Source organism: Podarcis gaigeae (genome assembly GCF_964106915.1).
Source record: "Podarcis gaigeae genome assembly, chromosome: 3".
NCBI lineage: Eukaryota > Metazoa > Chordata > Lepidosauria > Squamata > Lacertidae > Podarcis > Podarcis gaigeae.
In genome coordinates this window covers 82,273,237-82,294,458 of record NC_139680.1, presented here as the reverse complement: position 1 = coordinate 82,294,458, position 21,222 = coordinate 82,273,237, and the positions used below count along the sequence as shown (strand labels likewise).

Genomic DNA, 21,222 nt, shown 5'->3' with positions numbered 1-21,222 from the left:
TTCTCTTCAGTAATGGAAATTTATCTGCTTTGCTGCATTTTGATTGCCTGTGTAGATAAAATAGCAATCCTGAATTTTGCACAAATTGCAGAATACAAAATTATATAGTACTTCATTTTCAAACAACCTGATACAGTCTCTGTTTCTCCTAATCCCATGTAAACGTTGCGTTGCTGTGCTTATTCAGTTGTGAAAAAAACCACACTAGTTCTTACAAGCCTGAACAGAAAATTAGGATAAGCCTAGAAAATAAGTTCTAGGAAGGAAAACAAATATGCACACTTAACACAATGGTGAATATGTTAACAAATTTAATTATTTCATTCATCTGAAACACTGATCATGATAGTGAAGTTTACAAGTTATTAAATCAGTCTTATCTCCAACCTAGTTTTCAGTTTTATGTTACAACCAGTCTTGCCTCTCAGGAACCCCTTTCCAACCACGTCCCACTATTTCTAGATATATTTATTACTAATAAAACATGAACAATACAGTACAATTGTTGTCCCCTTTCCTTTCTTACCACCCAAGTCAGAGCGACCTTTTATAATGTAACAAAAGGAAGTATTCCCAATGCTTGTTTTGAGCTTCTGAAGTCCAGTCTATAGTGATATTCACTTGACCTTTCTAATATGCATTTTCTGTATGTGAGAATTTTTTACAGAATCCTGGTGCACAGCTGTAGCATATTTTTGATGAGTGTATCAACACAAAATGGACTGTCTAATTTTGTATTAAGGCAAAAGGGTTTCTCTTGTGCTGCTGGGCACACTTAAAACACTGCTATCAATTGCTAAGGGCTCCTGACTGCAATATAGACTGTAGCAAAATGCCAAGAGATGTACAATTAAAAGTGGACTTGTTTCAGTTGCTTGTGAATTTGTATTTAGCTGATACTACCAATTATTATGAACTTTAGCAATGTATGCTTTAAAAGACCAAAAAGCAATTATCAGATTTTTCTGGTATATAGGAAAGAAAAAATAGCACATGAAAAAATTAGCTTCCTGAATTCAAAAATAAAGTTTTGGCACCTTCACCTTAAAACAGTCATGTATCTAAAAGTATGAGGGGAATTGTGTTTGTAAACTGGAATTGTTTTTTCCCCCCAAGGACAAAATATTTAATATGAAAGCAAAGCAGGTTTTATCAAACTCCAGTCACGAATAAATACCCACATCCATCGGCAGTGAAAAGAAGCTCATGGCAGAACTGTTCCGAGGTGATGTCAAACAGAAATGTTACACGTTTTCAGGTATAACAAAAGCTTGTGTTATCCATAGTCTTATAAAAATAATTTTCTTTTTAGAAATGCACAAGTTTAAACAGGATAGGTATGGAGATCTTGGAGGACTGAATTGGGAAGACTGGAGCAGGGGGAAAATGCTGTTGTTGGGAGGTTTAATGAGTACAAATAAGCTTCATACATATTGTGCAAACAAGTTTAATTCCAAATTTTATAAAATACATTTACTGTATTTACATATATGCCTAGCCTAAAAATAGTAATCAAATGTAACGAAAAAGGTTCATTTGTTATAAACTGTTAGAACCATTAAATAACCCAACCATTTATTTGCATAGCATATGCAGAGGTGAAATATCTTTTGAAACATTATGCAATTCTGCTCATGTGTATACAAACTGATGTTAAATCCAAATACACACTACAAATATACACTTTAATCCAAACTGAGCACAGTATTCAATGTTAGCCATACCTAGAATAGACCCATTGAAATTGATGGATATTACTAACTTAGTTGGATATCACACTACGTCTTCTAGGCTACAAGTTTAAGAACGCAGCAGCAACAGCTTTAAGGAGCTAGATATTACACCAAGTCTGTTACTGTTCTTACGTGAGTTCAAAAAGATTGGGCTATTGCATTTTATCTTTCCCCGTTAGTCAAAAGTGTCATACTGTTGTTCTGTACTGTATATTCCATGTACTGTAAACTAGAAAAATAAACTTCAGTCCTTGTCCTTGGGCTCCAATATTAGTAATTAAAATGGTTATTAAAAGTTGCTGTGCTAGTATTTACATTTTAAACAGCAGCAATATTTTTTGTACTTCCATTTGTATATACGGTTCTCATAAAAACGCCAATTGATTGTCGCTAGGCCATTTAATCATACGTGGTTCTAAAAAGACCATAGGATTACTGAGGTGAGCATATGCTAATTGGAACTATTAGCATATACTTTCAGAAAATTTATAATTAGATCTATCACTTATACATGGGTCATTCTAAGATTCTTACATAAACATCTTCATGGAATGGACCTATGAAGCTTTCATAAAAGCCTTCCCATGTTCTTGGTTCTGCTGACGGGGTGAGTTGCAAGAGCAACTTGAGAAAATTAGAACATAGAAAATTCTAATACAGGAAGTGACTCTACTAAAGTTACGATCTACTGAAATTAGGTAATATTTTAGATTAAGGGCTAAACCTTTAGCAACATCTCAATAAAGTACTCATTATAGAATACATTCTTGACATAATTAACACAGTACATACAAACTAGGAATTAACCCAGGAGTTATTTTTTCAGTAATAATTTGGGCCTAGTTGAATAATGAACACGGCCTACAAGCAAAGTGATTCATACATAGTGGCTTGCTTCACATGGTTTGCCTAACAAAGAGGTTAACCACAATTTTTCCTAAAGATGATCCAACTATGGATTGTTTCTCCAAGTGATTTATTTTCCAGCTGTTCTTGGCCTTGTGCCTTTGCAGTTTGGTGAGTATCTGGGGTGAAGTGGGCTAACAAACCAAAGTTAACTACGCCAATGTATGTTTAAAAGAAAGCAAGGTTTGTAAGCCATCAAAAACCATTGTTAAGCTGCTAGACACAATTCACACATATCACACTGTCATGGCTCAATAAGCCATGGTTTAGTGCAAGATTCAGACTAGAAACTTGCTATCATAAAAAGCACTGCTCAGTTGTTTAATTTGTTTAAATTTGATTTAAACAGAATATATACTTCAAGAGTTACTTAAACTGAACCCAGTTTAAAGAAATTTTAGGCTGATCGGCTGCTAAACTAGCCTCCTTTTTTGTTATTTTTCTAACCAAGAAAACAATTTGGTAATATACTAGCAGTTTTGCAAGGTTCATTTTTTTATCCCAATTGTCAAGGGCTCTGATCCAGCTCATTTGTTTTAACAAGGGGGAGAAGACACTGGGCAATGTCCAACCAAGTAACTCAGAGCAGACCTATTGAAACCAATGGCTTCAATATCCATTGATTTCAATTGGGCTTCTCCAAGTATGAGTAACAACCGACATTGCCTACTAGCACATGACTGCTTACCTAAGAATGTGGGTGGGGATGTGCATCCAAAGCTGAATCTAATTCAAATGCATACATGTGCTAAAAGCATCCCTATTCAGATGTGCATCTGAATAGTGCCTGGGGTTCCCAATCCAGCAGGTGATACACATAATTAGTCTGCTTATGGGCATAGAGCTCCATAGGTGGCATGGACCAAGGGTGTACTTTGGAAATGCTAAATCATATTAAGTAAGTCCTTGTAGTTAAGACTATAATTTCAAGTTTTCTTGGTGGGGAAAAGTTAATCTTGGGCCAATATTAAACAGCCATTTCCATAATATTCTTAAGCCAAGTCAAAATTATCCTGGTCATCAAAACACAAGTTTAATTCTGTTGCTAATCAAAGTCTAACTGCTGCCATTCTTCATCAGGCATCATCTCATATTAAGGAGTGCCATTTTACCATAAAAAGTAGTACGTTACCCCACACTGAACAGTAATAGGTAAAAACAGCAAAACAAGGTGTTATAAAAACAAGTACAGTTTTGGAGAAGCATTGTTTATTCCATTATAAGATTTGGTTCAGAACCGCAAGATTTATTTAAACCTTTCTCCCCATTTATCACCACTATCATAAAGATTTCCAAATCAACACTGTAAAAATGTTCTATGGCATACATACAATTTTATCAAAAAACAGTGACTAATTCAAACATTTGGATGCTCAAATTGTTATGCATCTATAACCCTCCTTCAACAAGGAAATAACCTAAACCTACATACGGATGCACTTAAAACACTTTTAAGAGTCAGAATTTGTAATGGCCAAATCAAGAGTGTGCAAGGCACCACATTAAGGGTCATGTCTTGGTTACAGGCTAGTCTGAACAATCAGGACCGATTCATAAATATATCTACAGAATATGCTGTGTTGAAAGTAAGAAATGAACTATTAACAGTAATCAGAATTCCACTTCAATTTAATGTACTAATCATATGGTCCTTGTGCATTTGGCACAAGTAACAAACTGTTATTCTGAAATTTCAGGCTATAAACACAATGTTCTTACCTTGTTCAATAAAAATCTAATAAGTCTTCAACCTAAAACTCTGTTATAAATCTCTAATGTAACTAAAACTGCTTAAATAATATACACAGATAGTTGGATTACCACTAAAACCTTGACAGCCAGATATGACACAGTCATTTGTATTTTCAATCAGGCAACATTTCATCAGTCCTCATGGCAAGCTAAGACATTGTTCCTGTCCAAAGCCAACACTGCAGTCACACCCCAGTATATAAGGACAAAAAATAGATGTACAATAAGAAGATGGGGTAGATTAGGAGGGGCTTCTTGGTCTTAAATTCTTCTCCAACTAATAACGAAGCAGCACTGTATGCAGCCCAAAATACTCCAAAAAGCTGAGAAAAACAAGAAAATGAAATGTTATCATAGCATGAAACCCCCTCAAACTCTCCCAGAAGCAGTATTTATATCTATAACAAGCAGAACCAGTTGTGACCAAGCACAGGACTTAAAAATCAAGGCCCATTGAAAATCAGTGGAGCCAAGAAACTATTCACAAAGGCATTCCAAGTTGTTTTTCTTGTTGCCTTTTAGTGACTGAAATGACAGATCAGTTCACATGGGTGCTTCAGCCAGCTGTCCCATTCAATTAAGAAAGCAGCATTAGAAAATCTGTGAGCTTCCACAGCTAATGTGAAAATTGCAGTGTCATGTGATCTTCTACATCAGATGAAATAATTGCTCACTGGAATGGTGCCATCCTGTGGATGGCAGCAATATTGTAAATTAAGTTCCTCTAATATTTAAACTTTTGAATATTGTCCTTCCACATTACTGTACCGAAGACAGTTTACAAGCCACATAAATGGCAAAATATGCAAGACAATTCACAGTGTTTTTGAATTGCAGACATGGTCAACCAGTTGACCGCAATTGACAAGTAGATCCCCTGGTGTTCCTTGTCGATCGCGGGATCCTTATTGATCGCGAGATTAAAAAAACTGCAGAATGAATGTCTCCGCCCCTCGCCCTATCCCTCCATAGCGTCAAGTGGGTGGTCTTTGGCGTTTTATCTTGGCGATGGGGAATACAAAGATTTAGCGGTGTGTGCGTTTGTTAGCGGGGGAGTTTGAGGTGAGCAATTTATGTCATTCCCCCTGAAAAAAAGCTTATCAACTGTGGTGAACGCCCCCCCCCCAAGAAAGCTCAACATCTCTGGTCAGGTCAATCCTCGATGGCAATGGATAGACCACTGCCAGTTTTTTTTATACTGGGAGTAGATCGCAGTCTCTTAGGAGTTGAATGGGCATGCTATAGGGTAACAGACCAACAAAATTCAGAATCCGTTTTGCATATAATAAGGTAACAAAATATGAACAGAACAAAACCTGAACTCCAGTACTCATGGGCACCTTATATATAAAACTTAAGCACTCTAATCTGTTGCCCATCTGCCATAAAAGATTTCAAACAATGCTTTACTGATATGGACTAGCTGAGTAGTCATATTTATTGCTTATAAACTGTAGAAAAATGAACTGGCAAACAAAATAGTGAACTTACTTTTATTAGAGTAGAAACAACATCAAATGATCCGACCACCAGAAGTACAGGTGCTATTACAATAAGAGGAAGTAAAGAATATCCAATCACGCCGAGAACTTGGCCATATGCAACCTGCAAATTTGAAATAAACAAAATTACCAACTTTCTTCCAGTAATATATCAGCTTCAACAAGAGATTCAGATGACTGCTCAACCTGAGCCCAGGAGGTCAACATTTTGTTATATGGCAACTCCCCCAAACCCTCTTCTTGTCTAGAGATGGGGAACCTCTGTCCTTCCAGGTGCTGCTTTTATTCCCAACACTTTCTCCATCCTTAATCCAGTCCTTTTCTGACCTATCACATTATCTGCACTGTTATTCCACCTCATAAATCTTCAATTAATCCCTTTTGCCACCCGGTATGCTTTGGCCTTATCAGCCAAAACTCAGTTCTAAACCCCCAGTGGAAAGAATCAAATCCCTTCTCTATTCTGCATTCCAGGTTGCTGTATTAATGTTAAAATGGAAATAATAGTGACCAAGTACTATTTTTAAAGGAGTCTCATATCAGAAATTATTAAGCGATGTAACACGGAAAACGCAAATGGTTAGAACCAATTTTGAGGTAATTCATGTTAGACGTTCAGTGAACAAGTCCACTATCACAAGGTTCTTACCTCACCTCCGAGAACCCTGGCCAACAGGAATATTGTCAAGGATCCAAATATCCAAATAGTTATAATCCATGATACCACCTTAAGAAATGTTTAAAAGAGTCACGTCAATAGTTTATCTTCTTTCATCAAGAACAACTAATTTTGAAAGAACACAGCTCAGGTAACTTCTTTATTAGCAGGTAACCCCCTCTTTTGCAACCATTGAAGGAAGAAAGTTTACTATTGTGGCATCAGGGGTTCCTGATTTTTCTTATGGTTTAAAAGCTGCAGGTAAACATAAGAACCCCACTGGATCAGACCCAGCTCACATCTCATCTAGCATCCTGTTCTCACAGTGGCCAACCAGATGTCTTGGGGAAGCCTCTATGTCATACATGACCACAACAGAACTCTGCCCACTCATGTTCCTCAGCAGCTGGTATTTGGAGGAATGCCACCTCTGATACTGGAGGTTGGATACAGCCATCATGACTAATGGCCATGGAGAGCCGTTTCCTCCGTGAGTTTGTCTAGTCCACTTTTAAAGTATCGCTGCAACTTGTGGTTGTGAGTTCCATAGTTTAACTATGCATTGTGTGGAGAAGTACCGTATTTTTCGCTCTATAAGATGCACTTTTGCTCCTCCAAAAATTAAGGGGAGATGTGTGTGCATCTTATGGAGTGAATGCAGGCTCCTTGGCTTCAGCGATAGCAACGCGAAGCCTCGGAAGCGCAGAGGGAGCGCTCCCTCCGCGCTCCGGAGGCTTCGTGTTGCTTTCGCTGAAGCCTGTAGAGCGAGAGGGTCAGTGTGCACCAACCCCTCTCGCTCTCCAGGCTTCAGAGATAGCCACCTGAAGCCTCCAGAGCGCAGCGGGAACTCCCGCTGCACTCCGAAGGCTTCGGGTTCCTTTCGCTGAAGCCTCCAGAGTGCAGCGGGAGCTCCTGCTGCACTCCGGAGGTTGCGGGTTCCTTTTGCTGAAGCCTGGAGAGGAGCTGCACAGCTTTCCCTCTCTGTGCAGTGCCCCTTCAGCAAAGCAGGAGGAGAAATGGAAGGGGCTCTGTTTCTCCTGCGACTTCGCTGAAGGGGTGCTGAGCAGAGAGGGGAGATTTTTCTTCTTGTTGTTCTCCCCCTCTAAAACAAGGTGCGTCCTATGGTCGGGTGCATCCTATAGAGCAAAAACCACGTTATTTCCTGAATCTTCCAACATTCAGCTTCATTGGGTGGCCCTGGTTTCTACTTATCAAAAGAGACAAATTTATCTCTCTGTTCTTCTTCCAATCCTATACACAATCTATACACCTTTATCATGCCCTCCCTTTTATGACTTTTTCAAAACTAGAAAGTGTTAAATGTTATAAGCTTTCCTTGGGTGCTGATACTCCAGAGCTATGTAGCAACAGAAACAGAGTTACGGTTGCTGTTCCTTCCTTCCTTCCTCCCTAGAGCGCCTCTGAAAATACACTGATGTAATTCTCAGCAGCACTGTGTGAAGGAAGGATGGCAATAGTCATCAGAGCTCTACTGCAATTCCTGGTAGAGCTTTTAAATTACAAATATAGAGAAGAAGCCCAACCTTTGTGCACTGGAATAATTGCACCCAAAATGGGGGTGGTGAATAAGGGTTGCTCATTTCTTTTCTGACTTAGTGTGTTCAAAAGATCACTTAATTCTTCAGCCTGGAATATTGCATTCACATCTGACTCTATCTATTGGCTAGAATTCTGAGTGTTTAGGAGTTTTTGCCCTCAATGATGTCCCTATGGTTGATTGCACAGGACTGCATGGCTAGATAAAGAACCACTAGGGGAAGGAGAGCAAGGGAGGAATAGCATTCCAACATTCTTTTCCAGAACAATTTACCTCTGGTTATATGTCAAGTTGTATAAAAGATACTGTGGCACAATGGTTCGGTGTGTCTGGCTATTAACCAGAAGGTTGGTGGTTCAAGCCCACTCAGGGACGCCTGTGGGCAGAATTTCTGCACTGCGGGGGGCTAAACTAGATGACACTCAGGATCCCTACCAATTCTAGAATTCTATGATTCTAAGAACTGTGCATTTCTTTCAAATCATGACACAATGTGATATTTCAGCTACCTTTATTGTTATTTAACATAAAGGCCTTTACACACCTTGAATTGTCCATATAATGAGATCATTGAGAAGAACAGGACAACTGCTAGAGGGCCCCAGAAGTCAGGATTATCTCTTACTACTTGTCTGTTAAATCCAAGAGAAGGCATCGGCATCAAGACACATCGGATTTTGTAGTATATGTCCTTCAGATCAATGTCTAGCTCCTCCCTAAAGTTATATAAAAAAATACAACTTTCAAAATATGCTTCTGAAATTATTTAAGCACCAGAAAACAAAGTAGCTCAAAGATTTATAGAATAGTAATACATGTTCATGTAAACTATTGAGAATATATGTTTTGGTTTAGGTTTATTAAGATGTTGTATTATAACTGTATTACCGTATTTTTCGCCCTATAGGACACACTTTTCCCCTCCAAAAATGAAGGGGAAATGTGTGTGCGTCCTATGGGGCGAATGCAGGCTCCTTGGCTTCAGCGATAGCAACACGAAGCCTCCGAAGCCTGCACTGCGGAGGCTTCACGTTGCTTTCGCTGAAGCCAGGAGAGTCTGCTCTTTGAGGCTGGCGGTGGGGGAAAGCAGCGCTTCCCCCCACCGCCGGCCCCAGAGGATCGGGGGGCAGCGGGAAGGCACACGACGCCTTCGCGCTGCTCCCTGACCCCGCTTTGAGGCTGGCGGTGGGGGGAAAGCAGCGCTTCCCCCCATCGCCAGCCCTACAAGCTGGGTCAAAAAGCACGCAGGAGCCGCGCACTCTTTAAAGGCTGTGCGGCTTCTGCGGGCTTTTCTATGAGGTGGGGGAATTCCCCCACCTCGCAGAAAAGCCCGCAGGAGCCATGCACCCTTTAAAGAGCACGCCGCTCTTGGGGGATTTTCCCCGAGGAGGGACTGACTGGCCGTTTCAGTCCCTTCTCCCTCCTGGTTGAAAAGCCCGCAGGAGTCGCGCACGGCTCCTGTGGGCTTTCGCGGGAGGTGGGGGAATTCCTCCACCTCCCGCAAAAGCAGGGAGGAGGTATTGGAGTAGCACACAGGCTGCATGCAGCCTGTCCGCTGCTCCCAGAGCTGCGGGGTGGGGGGGGGTGGCGGAATCATATTTTTTCCCTTGATTTCCCCTTCTGAAAACTAGGTGTGTACTATGGGCCGGTGCGCCTTATAGGGCGAAAAATACGGTATGTTTTGTATTTAATTATATATATAATGAATACTTTTATATATTTGCATTCTAGCAAGCTTCTGAAATGAAAACATATAAATCACAACATGAAAAGTAAAAAGAAATTGCTCTCTGCCCACGTCAACCTCAGCTATCACTGAACAAATGGAAGCAATGCCACTTTTCTGTAACAGCAAGACAAATAGTAACAAGGTTTATCCTACATTCCTGACAGCTAGATTTGCCCCATAGTTATTACTGTCTAATACATTTCTAGTCTGCCCTTTATCATTACCAATCTCAAGATAAGAACCTATTGACTCCTTACTCTGCTCTTAGCCCTCAGGAAAGAAGACTGCAGCAAGAAACCTAAGGAGGTAAGGCAACAAACAGCCCAAAACCATGGTGCTAACAAAAACAGAGTTGCTTTCATTAAGACAGAGGCAAAAGTATAAAATTGTTGTTAGATTTAACAAGCCACCTTCAGCTACATTTTGAAGTTGGCTTCTTTGAAATTAAGGCAGATTAGAGTTAGGTACAGTTTCTTCCTCACAGAACATGGCAAATCATAGTTATGGAAAAGCATGAACTTCTGAAGTCCTTTTCCCAGCCAAGAAGAAGAGGATAGGGGAGTGCAGAAGCCAAAGACTCATTGCTGCTTGTTCCTGCTCATGCACATCACGGTAAACTACAGTTTAGTGTAATGGGAGAATGTGTCCACTATAAACAGTGATGAATTGTCTTGAATTCTAACCTTTACTTATAATGCTTAAAAATATCTCTTGAATGAGACACAAATAATCTGTGTCTACACTTTATTCAAGGGTCTGTAGTTAATGAAGAGTTAATGATTTTCCTATTGCATCCTTGTTCACCATTCACACACAATACTGACCTAAAGCAAGTACAGTGGTACCTCGGGTTAAGTACTTAATTCATTTCGGAGGTCCGTACTTAACCTGAAACTCTCTTTAACCTGAAGCACCACTTTAGCTAATGGGGCCTCCTGCTGCTGCCTCGCCGCCAGAGCATGATTTCTGTTCTCATCCTGAAGCAAAGTTCTTAACCTGAAGCACTATTCCTGGGTTAGCGGAGTCTGTAACCTGAAGCCTATGTAACCCGAGGTACCACTGTAACCACTTCAAATACAAAATTAAACTAAGACTCTCAGAGTAATGTTACTTACAAAAGAGGTTTATTATCTTCAGGGTCATCATCTTCTACTTCCAAAAGCCAGCCATATCCTCTCTGCCTGAGGAATGTAGTTGCAGTAGATTCTTTGATAAATTCCCCATTTCCTCCACCAAGGTTGAGCTTCACATCTGCAGAGGCTATTGAACCACTCAGATCTTGACAGGGAAAATTACACATTTATGAGAAAGCTACCAAAAATAGTTTCCTTATTACAGAATAGGTCGTTATGCATGAGTTTCAATACAAATATTCCACAAAAGTGGAATATACCAAAATTATAGAAAAGATTACTATAAGAGATCATTGAGTTATCCAGGATCTAACATTTTGTCTCTGCTCCCCCCAACCCAACAAAGTGGAACATTGGCTGACACACTGCATATTGTTTTTTTCTGCTGGTTTTAAGGACCCCTGTCAGGACTGTACTGCCTACTGTGCCATAATAATCCCAATCATATCCCAATCAACAAAGCAAGTTGATGTGGGCAGCTAAATCAGATACACATCATAGTGCTATCTGGACACCAACGAATTTGGCAGACCACTGTCTCAATAGCACAGTGGTTCTTGAAAATACAGAAGTCGGCCTTCTCAGAAAAGACAGGATGTGTGAAATGTGCTGCAATACACGCACACCTAATCCATTTCTTCCCAGCACAAAAGTTTCCAATCCCTACTTATGACAGAATTTGCCTGCTCCAGACAATCCTGTGTGCAGGGTGAGGCTACCAAAAGCAGGTAAAAGGAAGAAGCCTGGAAGATGTGGGTGGCCTGTCAATCTCACATACCTATTTTATTTAGCCCTCCATTCATTTGCCATTCAAAAGCTTGCATGCACCACCACCAGAAAGCTCCCTCGCCATCTGCATCTGCTTTTTTTAAGCGGGTCAAACACGCCCCATCTGCACGCAGGTGCCTTCTGCCACGCAAACCCTGTGGCGGGGGCCACAAGGCGGAGCATTTGCACTGGATCACACTCCTACACCCAAACAGCAGAAAGAAGCCCGACGGCACCCGCTTATTCATCCTGGCAGCCCCGGGTATGCGACTGCCGCCCCTGACGCAGCCCCGGGAAGGGGCGCCCTTTCCTTTCCCACTGCAAGACTCCCCAATTCTTACCTTCAGCGTCGGCCGAAGAGACGAAAGTGAAGTCCCCGTTGTTGGGCGCGTAAAGGGGCGGCGGCGGCGGGGGCCGTGGGGGCTGCTGGGGGCCCGGAGGCTGCATCGCCCCGCCCGCTTAAAGCCTCGAAAGCCGGGCCCGTCGAGCGAGCGACACCACCGGGAAGCCCGTCGGCAGCAACCCGGAGAGGCAGAGCCGAGCCAAAGCTGCTGCTGCTGCTGCTGCTGCCACCGCAGCCTCCTCCGCCTCTTCCTGACTGAGGGAGAAAACAACAGTGAGGCCGCCCTTCCGAGTGGGCCTCAGTAAGGCCCTCTCTGATTGGCCGGGATGAAAAGTGCTTCCTCGTTGCCGTCGCCTCGCCCACCTCTGCGGCAAATCTCATTGGTGCGCGGGGCCATCGAGCCCGGTGATTGGCTGAATGGGAGCTCGCGATGAGGAAGGGGGAAATAGATTCGATGTGGACGTTTGCGAAGAGGGAGGGGAGGATGCGAGTACATCCGGCCACGGCAGGCCTAACTCCGCCTTCCTCGGGCAACTCGCGTGTCATTGGCCACTCCCACGCCTTGCATTGGAAATCACCTGACGCCAAGTCAGACCAGCCCAGCTAGCTCAGTGGGGTCTACGGCGCACTGAGTGGCAGCCGCTCTCCAGGGTTTGTGGGGGTTGTCCTACCTGGATATGCCTAGGAATGAGCCTGAGGTTTTGTTGGAAGCCGCCCAGATATTATTATTATTATTATTATTTTATTAGGTCTTCTTTCTGCATACAAAGCAGATATTCTGCCACTGAAGTACAGCGGCTGGCTATGTTTTCTCCCTTTGAGTATACTAGGGTTTCTTTCACACCTGGGCTGTATACATATTCCAGCCTTTGAAGCGTTGTACTCAGCAAAACATCATCACACATGTGGAAAGGGGGAAAAGGGGGGGACACCCACACACAGTGCACATCAGTGTGTCCACAATGGAGTAGCATATTGGTCCCCCCCCATTGGATTTTCCATAAACGGGGGAAATCAAGTTTGATTGTGGTGGGGAGAGTGCATGCTGCCACTTAGATAAGGACAGACGTGAAAAACGTGCATACATGGGATGCATCCAAACCATTCCAAAATGATGTGTGTGCGCACATCCTCTCTTTGCTCCCAGCTGGGCGTTTATAGTGGGATTGGTGGTCATGCAAGCAAGTTATTTCCTGCATCCATACAATGCTGTTGGCATCAGCACTCCCCAACCTAATCAGAATTTAGCCCTTTATGAGGGAAATCCAGTAAATAAAAATAACTTGCACATTTGCAGTTTAGGGTGTAGTGACAATCTGGAAGCTCTCCCCACCCCCCTACACAAACAGCATGAGTTGTGCAAAGGTCTATTTTGGACTAAACCCTGTACACAGTGACTTGAGAATAAGCACATTTAATTCAGTGAGCCTTAATTCTGAATAGGCACACTTAGGATTGTATTGTATTATTCAAGCTGGCACCCTTGATTGGAGCTGAGAGTCCAGCAACATGGTTAGTTTATATAACATGGTTAGTTTATATTGTTGCAATTTAGCTATTTAGCAATTTAGCTATTTAGCTTTAATATTAGCTATCAAATAGCAAAGTTCATCACCACTGTATTAAGATGTTCCTGCAATTGTTTGTTTTCAGGTGCTGCTTGACAAATGTCTCAAGAACACCTTGATTACTTGGCTCAGGATTTAGCTGACTTTTATAAGTGTCCATTATTTTAAAATTTTCACCTACTGCGTGAATAAATTGACATCATTTTTAATTTTACAACTACTTATACAGATACTTTGCTTTGGAGGCTAGGACAGCTGTCTTTAAATGCCCTTTTAGATGAAGTAGAAGATGGCTCATTAGGGCTGCCATACATCCGGAATTTCCCGGACATAGCTGGGATCCATCTGTCAAAAGTAGCGTCCGGGTGGAATTTTCTAAAATTAGTTAAGATGTTTGGCGTATGGCAGCTCATCTCAGAAATATTGATATTTTGGCGAATTTTCTTTAAAAACCTCGGGTTTTTCTGGAGATTTTGCAAAAGAAAAACTCAACAAGTTTTTGAAATATGGCAACCTGTATAATAGAGGGAGAAGCTGGCAAAGGAAAAACAACTCTCCTCAAAAGGATTGCCTGGTTGTGGGCTAATGGAAACCAACCTTCGATGAGAAAATTCAAGCTTGTTTTCTTTATCAGTACTCAAGCAGGACTGTATGAAACAGTGTGTGAGCAACTTCTTACAGAACAATATGAGATGGGCAAACAGAAGTTTTCTGTTAGATGGATATGATGAATTCAAACCCCAGAGATGCACAGAAATAGAATCACTGATTCAAGACATTTGTAAATTCAAAAACAGTCGTTGTTACTACAAAGACTGAGTCAATTAGAAGTTTGAGGCTTTTTGAGTCACTGATTTATGAGACAGGTGATCTGGCTGAGGAAAGTGCAAAACAGCTAGTTAGAAATGTATTTAAAGGTCAGTTAGCAGAGGGCTTGTTGTCTCAACTGGATACAACAGATTCTTTTTTTCAGAAATCAGGTCAAGAACCATATGAAGACCCCTTTGTTTGTAGTTATTGCTTGTGCCATCCAAGTGGGGAAAACTACTTTAAATCCACAAAACAAACCATTCTCTTCTCTACAATAAATGATTTTCTGGCAGGGGAAAACAAGCACAAGAGCAGAGGGATTTGTGAAGACCATTTTCACCTAAGCATAAACCCCTGTGGAGATTTAGCACTAGAGGGAGTATTTGACCACAAATTTGATTTTCAGCCTGAGGATTTCTCCAGTGTGAAAGAACAAGCCCTGCTAGCTATAGTCCTTATGAATAAATACACAGCTCAGAGACTAAAGCCGGTATCTTGAATTTTTCATAAGTCTTTCCAGGAATACACTTGGAGACTTTCCAAGTTATTAACATCCAATTGGGATGAGGAGGAGGCCAGAGGGCATAGTTACCTTCTAAGAATGAATAGCATCTCAGATATTATTACTACATACCACAGTTTACTTATTTTTCTTTCTTTCTTTTTCTGTATAGTTGTAGATTATAAGATGAAGCCACCAGAAAAATTATCAGGCACCTATCAGCCATTCATCAGCAGACAGTCTTTTTGGATTGCCATCTTCCCATGATCTGCCATCAGAAATAGAATCCATGAAAAAGGAAGGAAATTATCAAGTGGAAGAAGCGCTAGTTGCAGTTCTTGGAAACTCATTTGTGGAGTGTGCCATTAGCTTCCTCTATGAAAGTATCTCTGAAACAACTGAGAGAAGATTTCAAGGAATTTTTCCATGATAAAAAGCTATGCATCAATACTCAGATCATTCCTACGTACATTTGTGGGGTGTGTGTTTTTTTAAAATAACAATTTCTAATTGTGTGAGCATGCTGGAACTCATCAAATTAGATTTTTTTTGGCAGTTCCTCCTCTTGGGGAGATGTAGAAGGTAAGGAAAAAGGAATGTTCTGAAACTATTCCATTGAAAACAGTCATCCCTGAAAAGCCTGTCTCCTCATTCTTCAACTGGGACTCAAAAATCAATTCTTTAGAAAGGAACTCAACAAATTAGGAAGAGGTGATGTCAAGTATCTGGAAAAAACATGCTGCTCTGCATCACGTCAGGCTGAAGATCAGCAAAAGTCCTAGCCTCACAGGAAAGCTGAAGGAAGAAAAGGGTCAAATCTATGCTGGAAGTGCCACAAGGTAGAGGGAACCCTGATCCATATGTGGTGGTCATGTAAATATGCTAAAGAATACTGGGAGATGATTTATACAGAATTTAAAAAGATCCTTAAGGTCACGTTTCCCAAAAGACCTGAGGAATTTCTATTAGGGATAACAAGTGATTATATTCCAAAAGGGGCACTCAATCTCTTTTTATACACGACCGCCACAGCTAAAGTGGTATATGCAAAAAAATGGAAAGAAAAAGAGATACCCATGAAAGAAACTTGGCAGAATAAATTGATAGAATACACAGAATTAAATAATGATGAATACTATATGATGTATCTATAAGTTATAAAAATGCATAAACAAAATAATAAAAAAGGAAAGCTGAGGGAAGTTCTCAAAAGTTGTACAAACTTGCAAGACCTTATTGTGGAATCAACATCTCTTACCACAGAAGATGAGCGACAGAGAGCAAAAATGGTGCCACAGATAAAAGATCCACAGAAAGAAAGCCTAGATGGTATGTGGGCAATAATTTTGGTAAGCATGTACTTCATGGTTGGTTCAAATGCAGTGACTAGGCAGTTGACAGGCAAAATATCCCTTCACATCACACTCAACGGATAAAACTATTTTTCCACCACAGGGCTGTCTTTCCATCTTCCCAGTTTTCTTACAACCTCTCTGAAGACACTTCAGCCTGGGATGTTTTATTATTTATTTAATTTTCATCCAACTCTTCAGTCAAAAAATCTCCAAGAGTGGCTTACATGGGATCAGAAACTTTTTAAGATTTCTCAAAATAATAAGCATGTAAAATATTTTCCGAAGTAAACTTTTCATGAAGGCATCCCTGAGACAGCTCCAGCACCTGGACATGGCAGAGAATCTCATGACAAGCGATGGATGGCTGACCATCCTAGGGGTGCTTTCAAATCTCAAGAAGCTGGCCTTCCTCGATTTCAGCTGACAGCAAGGCTTCCTGCCTTCCTACCACTTCGTCTGGACAATGACCTGTGCGATAACTCAGCTAGATATTTGCAAAAGATCAATTTGACTGGCTGGCGGTTCGATACTCATGATCTTGATGTACTTAGCACAGCAAAGAAGAGTCACAGAAGTGAGGTGTAGGTAATACTTTCTTAAACAAGGCCAGTCCTGCACACATAGTTTTCACCATCTCTTGTCATATAAACCCCAAGACTGAAAGTGGTTTTCTAATTCAGCCTGAGCACTCTGTTTTTTGTTTTAAATAAGGAACAGCAATTGACTTTTAGACAGTAGAATCACAAGGCATTCGAAATGCACACTATAACAAGGGACAGAAACATTTCCAGTATGACCTGTAAAAAAAAAAAGTGCAACAATAACCAAAACACTAAATAGCCTCATCCTTATTTTATTGTACAGTACACCATACTGTATACTTGCATTATGTGTTCAAATAGTGAGAATTAGGTAGATTTGTATTTAAATGCAAACTGAATCAAATTGCTGTTCTATCCCAAATTATAACTCAGTGGTAGGGCACATGTTCTGCATGTAATAGGTGCCAGGGTCAATCGTTGGCATATCCAGATAGGGCTGGCAAAGATTAGTGCCTGAAACTCTGCAGAGTTGCTGACAATCAGTGTCAGCAATAAGCTGAGGAAATACCTAAGTTGGTTAGAGCGTGGTGCTCATAATGTGGGGTCACAGGTTCAGTTCCTGTATGGGACAACAGCATATTTCTGCATTGCAGGGGGTTGAACTACATGATCCTCAGGGTTCCTTCTAACTCTACAATTCAATGATTCTATAATGCAGGTAGGCCATTGGTCAGACTGGGTGGAAAATAGTCTCCTAAAGATAACAAAAAACTTTGGAGACTGTCAGACTCTTAGTAGCTGAAGTTCCACATTAATGTGGACTGCTGTGTGATCTTTGGATGAAGGGCGATGTACAAATTTAATAAAGTAAATAATAAAAATAAATGTTTGTGCAAAGTTGTAGAAAAATATATTGGGGCCAACTGTAAAACCAGCTGTAGGGTAAGTTATAGTACTCATTACTAGGCTGATAAAATGTGAGCAAGAGGAACCAGGCCAGCCCCAAACATTTTGCTGCTTGAAGCAGATTAGCAAACGGTGCCTCATCCCCCCCATGTCAAGGTGCATTGTGCACAAAACCAGCCTGGTTATTTGAATATTTGAAGCAGAAGATCCCACAAGGACCCCTTCTCTCCCTGGCTGTAAAAACAGAAAAGTAAATTAAATAACATAACCATTTGCTGCCCTTTCATGATACCCAAAATTTGCTTCCTGAGGTGCCTCCTTCTCTGCCTAATAGTAGGGCTGGCTTTGATGGAGACAACTTCATGGATAAAGCTTTCTGTAATGCCTTTAAGGCAATTGTGCATCTGTGATGTTGCGCTCAATGAAGTTCTACAGGAGCAAGTCATTTCAAAATTAGCTTCAGATAGCTTTCCGAGTTGAGTTTTGTTGAGATTTGGAATCCCATCAGTTATAAAGTACTGGCTTTGCCTAGAGATAAGCAGCTTTAGGGTTCATTTTAGTTGGACTATTTCCCACAAGTGTAATAAAAGTGTTCTTAATGCTCCTTAGAGGCTTGTTAATAAGATTAGAAGAAGGATTGTAATATTTGTAGTAGATGACTATCCGATAAATGTCTAATCTCCTTTTTAGGAGAAAGAGGATTGTTAAAGAAACAGCCTTTTGGTATAAATACCAAACAGTAGCAATTGTTAACTTTCAGCAGCTTATGAGCATTACCAGGCTGTTGCTAATTAAAATTCATACACAGAAAAGTCATGTCACCCTGGCCTTGACCTGCCTCATATGATTGCAGCAGTTGCCCTGAATCAATGGAGACTTGGAATGTGTTGATCACCTTCGTCACTTAATTTCTTGGGCGAGCAAATGGCATGCCACCGGAACATTAATTGTCTTCAAACTTTATAGCACGCAAATATAATCACTAGGTGACCTTGGACCAGTCACTGTCTCTCAGACTAACCTACCTCACAGGGTTGTTGTGGGGCTAATATAGGGAGGGGCAGAGTCATGTATGCCACTTAGAAGAAATTTTACAATAAATAAAATAATATCAATGCCCTTTAACTCAGTGTTGGTTTTTGTTTAATAATAATAATAATAATATTTATTTGTATCCCGCCCTCCCCAACCAAGGAGGTTACATTCCTGTGACCACTCATGGACCATCCATCACAGTTTGTCCCATGGAAGAGGCTGACTATAATGACATGAACAAGAAAGAATATTCAGGAATTCTAAAAAATAAAAAGAAACCCAATATGGCAAATACATTTAAATAATACAAAACTGATCTGAACTGTCAGTTTTTGTCTGTCCAAACCAGTGTAGATTGTAAATGCAAAAATGTAAAGAGAGACTAATATACTTAGGGGAGCAACACAAGGATGTGCACACCCTGGTGTGTGTGTGTGTGTGTGTGCAGGAAAATGTTTAGTGCGTAAAGGGAACTCTTCCTCTAGTGTAGGCTAGTGGTTAACAGTGCAATCCTAATCATGTCTATTCAGAAGTGCTACTGAATTCAGCAAGGCCTACTCCCAGGTAAGTGGAGTTAGGATTGCAGCTTAAGTGTGTGAACTAGGGGCCAGGAAACCTTTGCTTTAAATATCAAAGTTAGATTACTGCAACACGTTATGTGTGGGGCCACTTCTGAAGATGGTTGAAAAATTTCATCTGGTGCAGAAAAAGAAGAAGAAGAGTTTGGATTTGATATCCCGCCTTTCACTCCCCTTCAGGAGTCTCAAAGCGGCTAACATTCTCCTTTCCCTTCCTCCCTCACAACAAACACTCTGTGAGGTGAGTGAGGCTGAGAGACTTCAGAGAAGTGTGACTGGCCCAAGGTCACCCAGCAGCTGCATGTGGAGGAGCGGGGAAGCGAACCCGGTTCACCAGATTACGAGTCCACTGCTCTTTACCACTATACCACTCTGGCAGCCAGGTTGCTCACCAAAGCAAGACAGTTTGAGCATGTAACACCAATCTTGGCCCAACTGCACTGGCTGCTGATTAGCTTCCAGGCCCAATTAAAAGTACTGGTTTTGACCTATAGTCTTAAATGGCTCAGGAGTGCAATGCTTCAAGGACTGCCCTCTCCATAAGAATCGACCCAGACCCTGCCTTCACTATCCAAGGCCCTTCTTTAAGTGCCTCCCCACAAGAGGTCCGGAGGGTGGTAACACAGCAATGGTCTTTTTCTGCAATGGTTCCCTATTTGTGCAATGATCCCCACAGGGAGGCTTGTCTGGTGTCTTCATTACATATCTTTAGGCAATAGGTGAAAACATTTCTCCCCAGCCTTTGGCTAATTAAACAATCTATGGCCTTTTAAACTGAAGGAGGGTTCTTGTTTTTGTTTGTTACTATTTTATGTATTTTTCTGTTTTTATTTTGTAAACTGCTCTGTGATTATTGGCTGAAGGGTGGTATAGAAATTTACTTCTTATGTATTTTAGTATTATCGGTTCTAAAGTATTATTTTCTGTGTAGATGTGTGTCTTTGTAGTCAAACAAGCTGTTATATAGTAGCTCAGTCTTCCTCTTCATGGAACAACCCAGTTGGGATTATTGCAATAATTACTAAGGGCTGCTTCAAAGTGTCTGGGAAAAACATCTGACCCACAGGCTATTAGACATACCAAGATACCTTGCCACTTTAAAAAAAAGTTTACTATTTTAGTTATGTCATTTGGTTTTAATTATAGTGTGTTTTATATTTGTTTTTCCCCCCTCCACCTTTTTTCATTGTAATTATACATGTGGTTCCCACCCCCTCCTATAAAGTCATTTTGGAAAATTATTTTTTAAAGTCCATAATTTTATTCTGATTTCTGTTCCTAGCCACTGGGTGTCACTATTTCTCCATGACTATAATCCAGAGAAAAATCAGAAAGAAACCAGAAAAATTCAAGTAACCCAAACTGTAACTCGTAATAGAATTCAAGAGCAGATTGAAGCTTGTCCACATCTGAACATTTGTTGTTTAGTCGTGTCCGACTCTTCGTGACCCCATGGACCAGAGCACACCAGGCACTCCTGTCTTCCACTGCCTCCCGCAGTTTGGTCAAACTCATATTGGTAGCTTTGAGAATACTGTCCAACCATCTCGTCCTCTGTGCCCTCCATCTTTCCCAACATCAGGGTCTTTTCCAGGGAGTCTTCTCTTCTCATGAGGTGGCCAAAGTACTGGAGCCTCAGTTTCACGATCTGTCCTTCCAGTGAGCACTCAGGGCTGATTTCCTTAAGAATGGAGAGGTTTGATCTTCTTGCAGTCCATGGGACTCTCAAGAGTCTCCTCCAGCACCATAATTCAAAAGCATGAATTCTTCGGCAATCAGCCTTCTTTATGGTCCAGCACTCACTTCCATTATTAAACCCTTTGAATATCCCCAGGTAACTTAAA

General features: G+C 41.0%; 2 protein-coding genes across 3 annotated transcripts; one reads left to right on the top strand and one right to left on the bottom strand.

The window, feature by feature from the left end:
- Positions 1 to 1,431: 1,431 nt before the first annotated feature.
- On the bottom strand, positions 1,432 to 12,481 carry YIPF4 (Yip1 domain family member 4). 2 transcript variants are annotated; one of them, XM_083732797.1, is made up of 6 exons: positions 12,081 to 12,481; positions 10,954 to 11,116; positions 8,654 to 8,825; positions 6,543 to 6,620; positions 5,883 to 5,996; positions 1,432 to 4,714 (listed from the first exon to the last, which is right to left on the bottom strand). In XM_083732797.1, exons 1-6 carry the CDS (start codon positions 12,184 to 12,186, stop codon positions 4,577 to 4,579), a joined length of 771 nt encoding a protein of 256 aa, XP_083588923.1. In that variant the 5' UTR covers positions 12,187 to 12,481; the 3' UTR covers positions 1,432 to 4,576. The 2 variants fall into 2 exon arrangements, with proteins under 2 accessions (XP_083588923.1, XP_083588924.1); XM_083732798.1 differs by lacking the exon at positions 5,883 to 5,996 and having other exon boundaries at positions 12,081 to 12,387.
- Positions 12,482 to 13,606: 1,125 nt separating this feature from the next.
- On the top strand, positions 13,607 to 16,828 carry NLRC4 (NLR family CARD domain containing 4; the record flags this gene model as incomplete). The annotated part of the gene is given in 17 exon segments (XM_083731750.1): positions 13,607 to 13,625; positions 13,662 to 14,356; positions 14,358 to 14,444; positions 14,446 to 14,631; positions 14,633 to 14,709; positions 14,712 to 14,956; positions 14,960 to 15,146; positions 15,149 to 15,196; positions 15,199 to 15,361; positions 15,363 to 15,459; positions 15,462 to 15,506; positions 15,508 to 15,543; positions 15,545 to 15,647; positions 15,650 to 15,715; positions 16,151 to 16,319; positions 16,603 to 16,738; positions 16,742 to 16,828. Coding segments are annotated over 16 exon segments (1,932 nt in total). The 5' UTR covers positions 13,607 to 13,625; positions 13,662 to 14,156.
- Between the last annotated feature and the right edge of the window lie 4,394 nt (positions 16,829 to 21,222).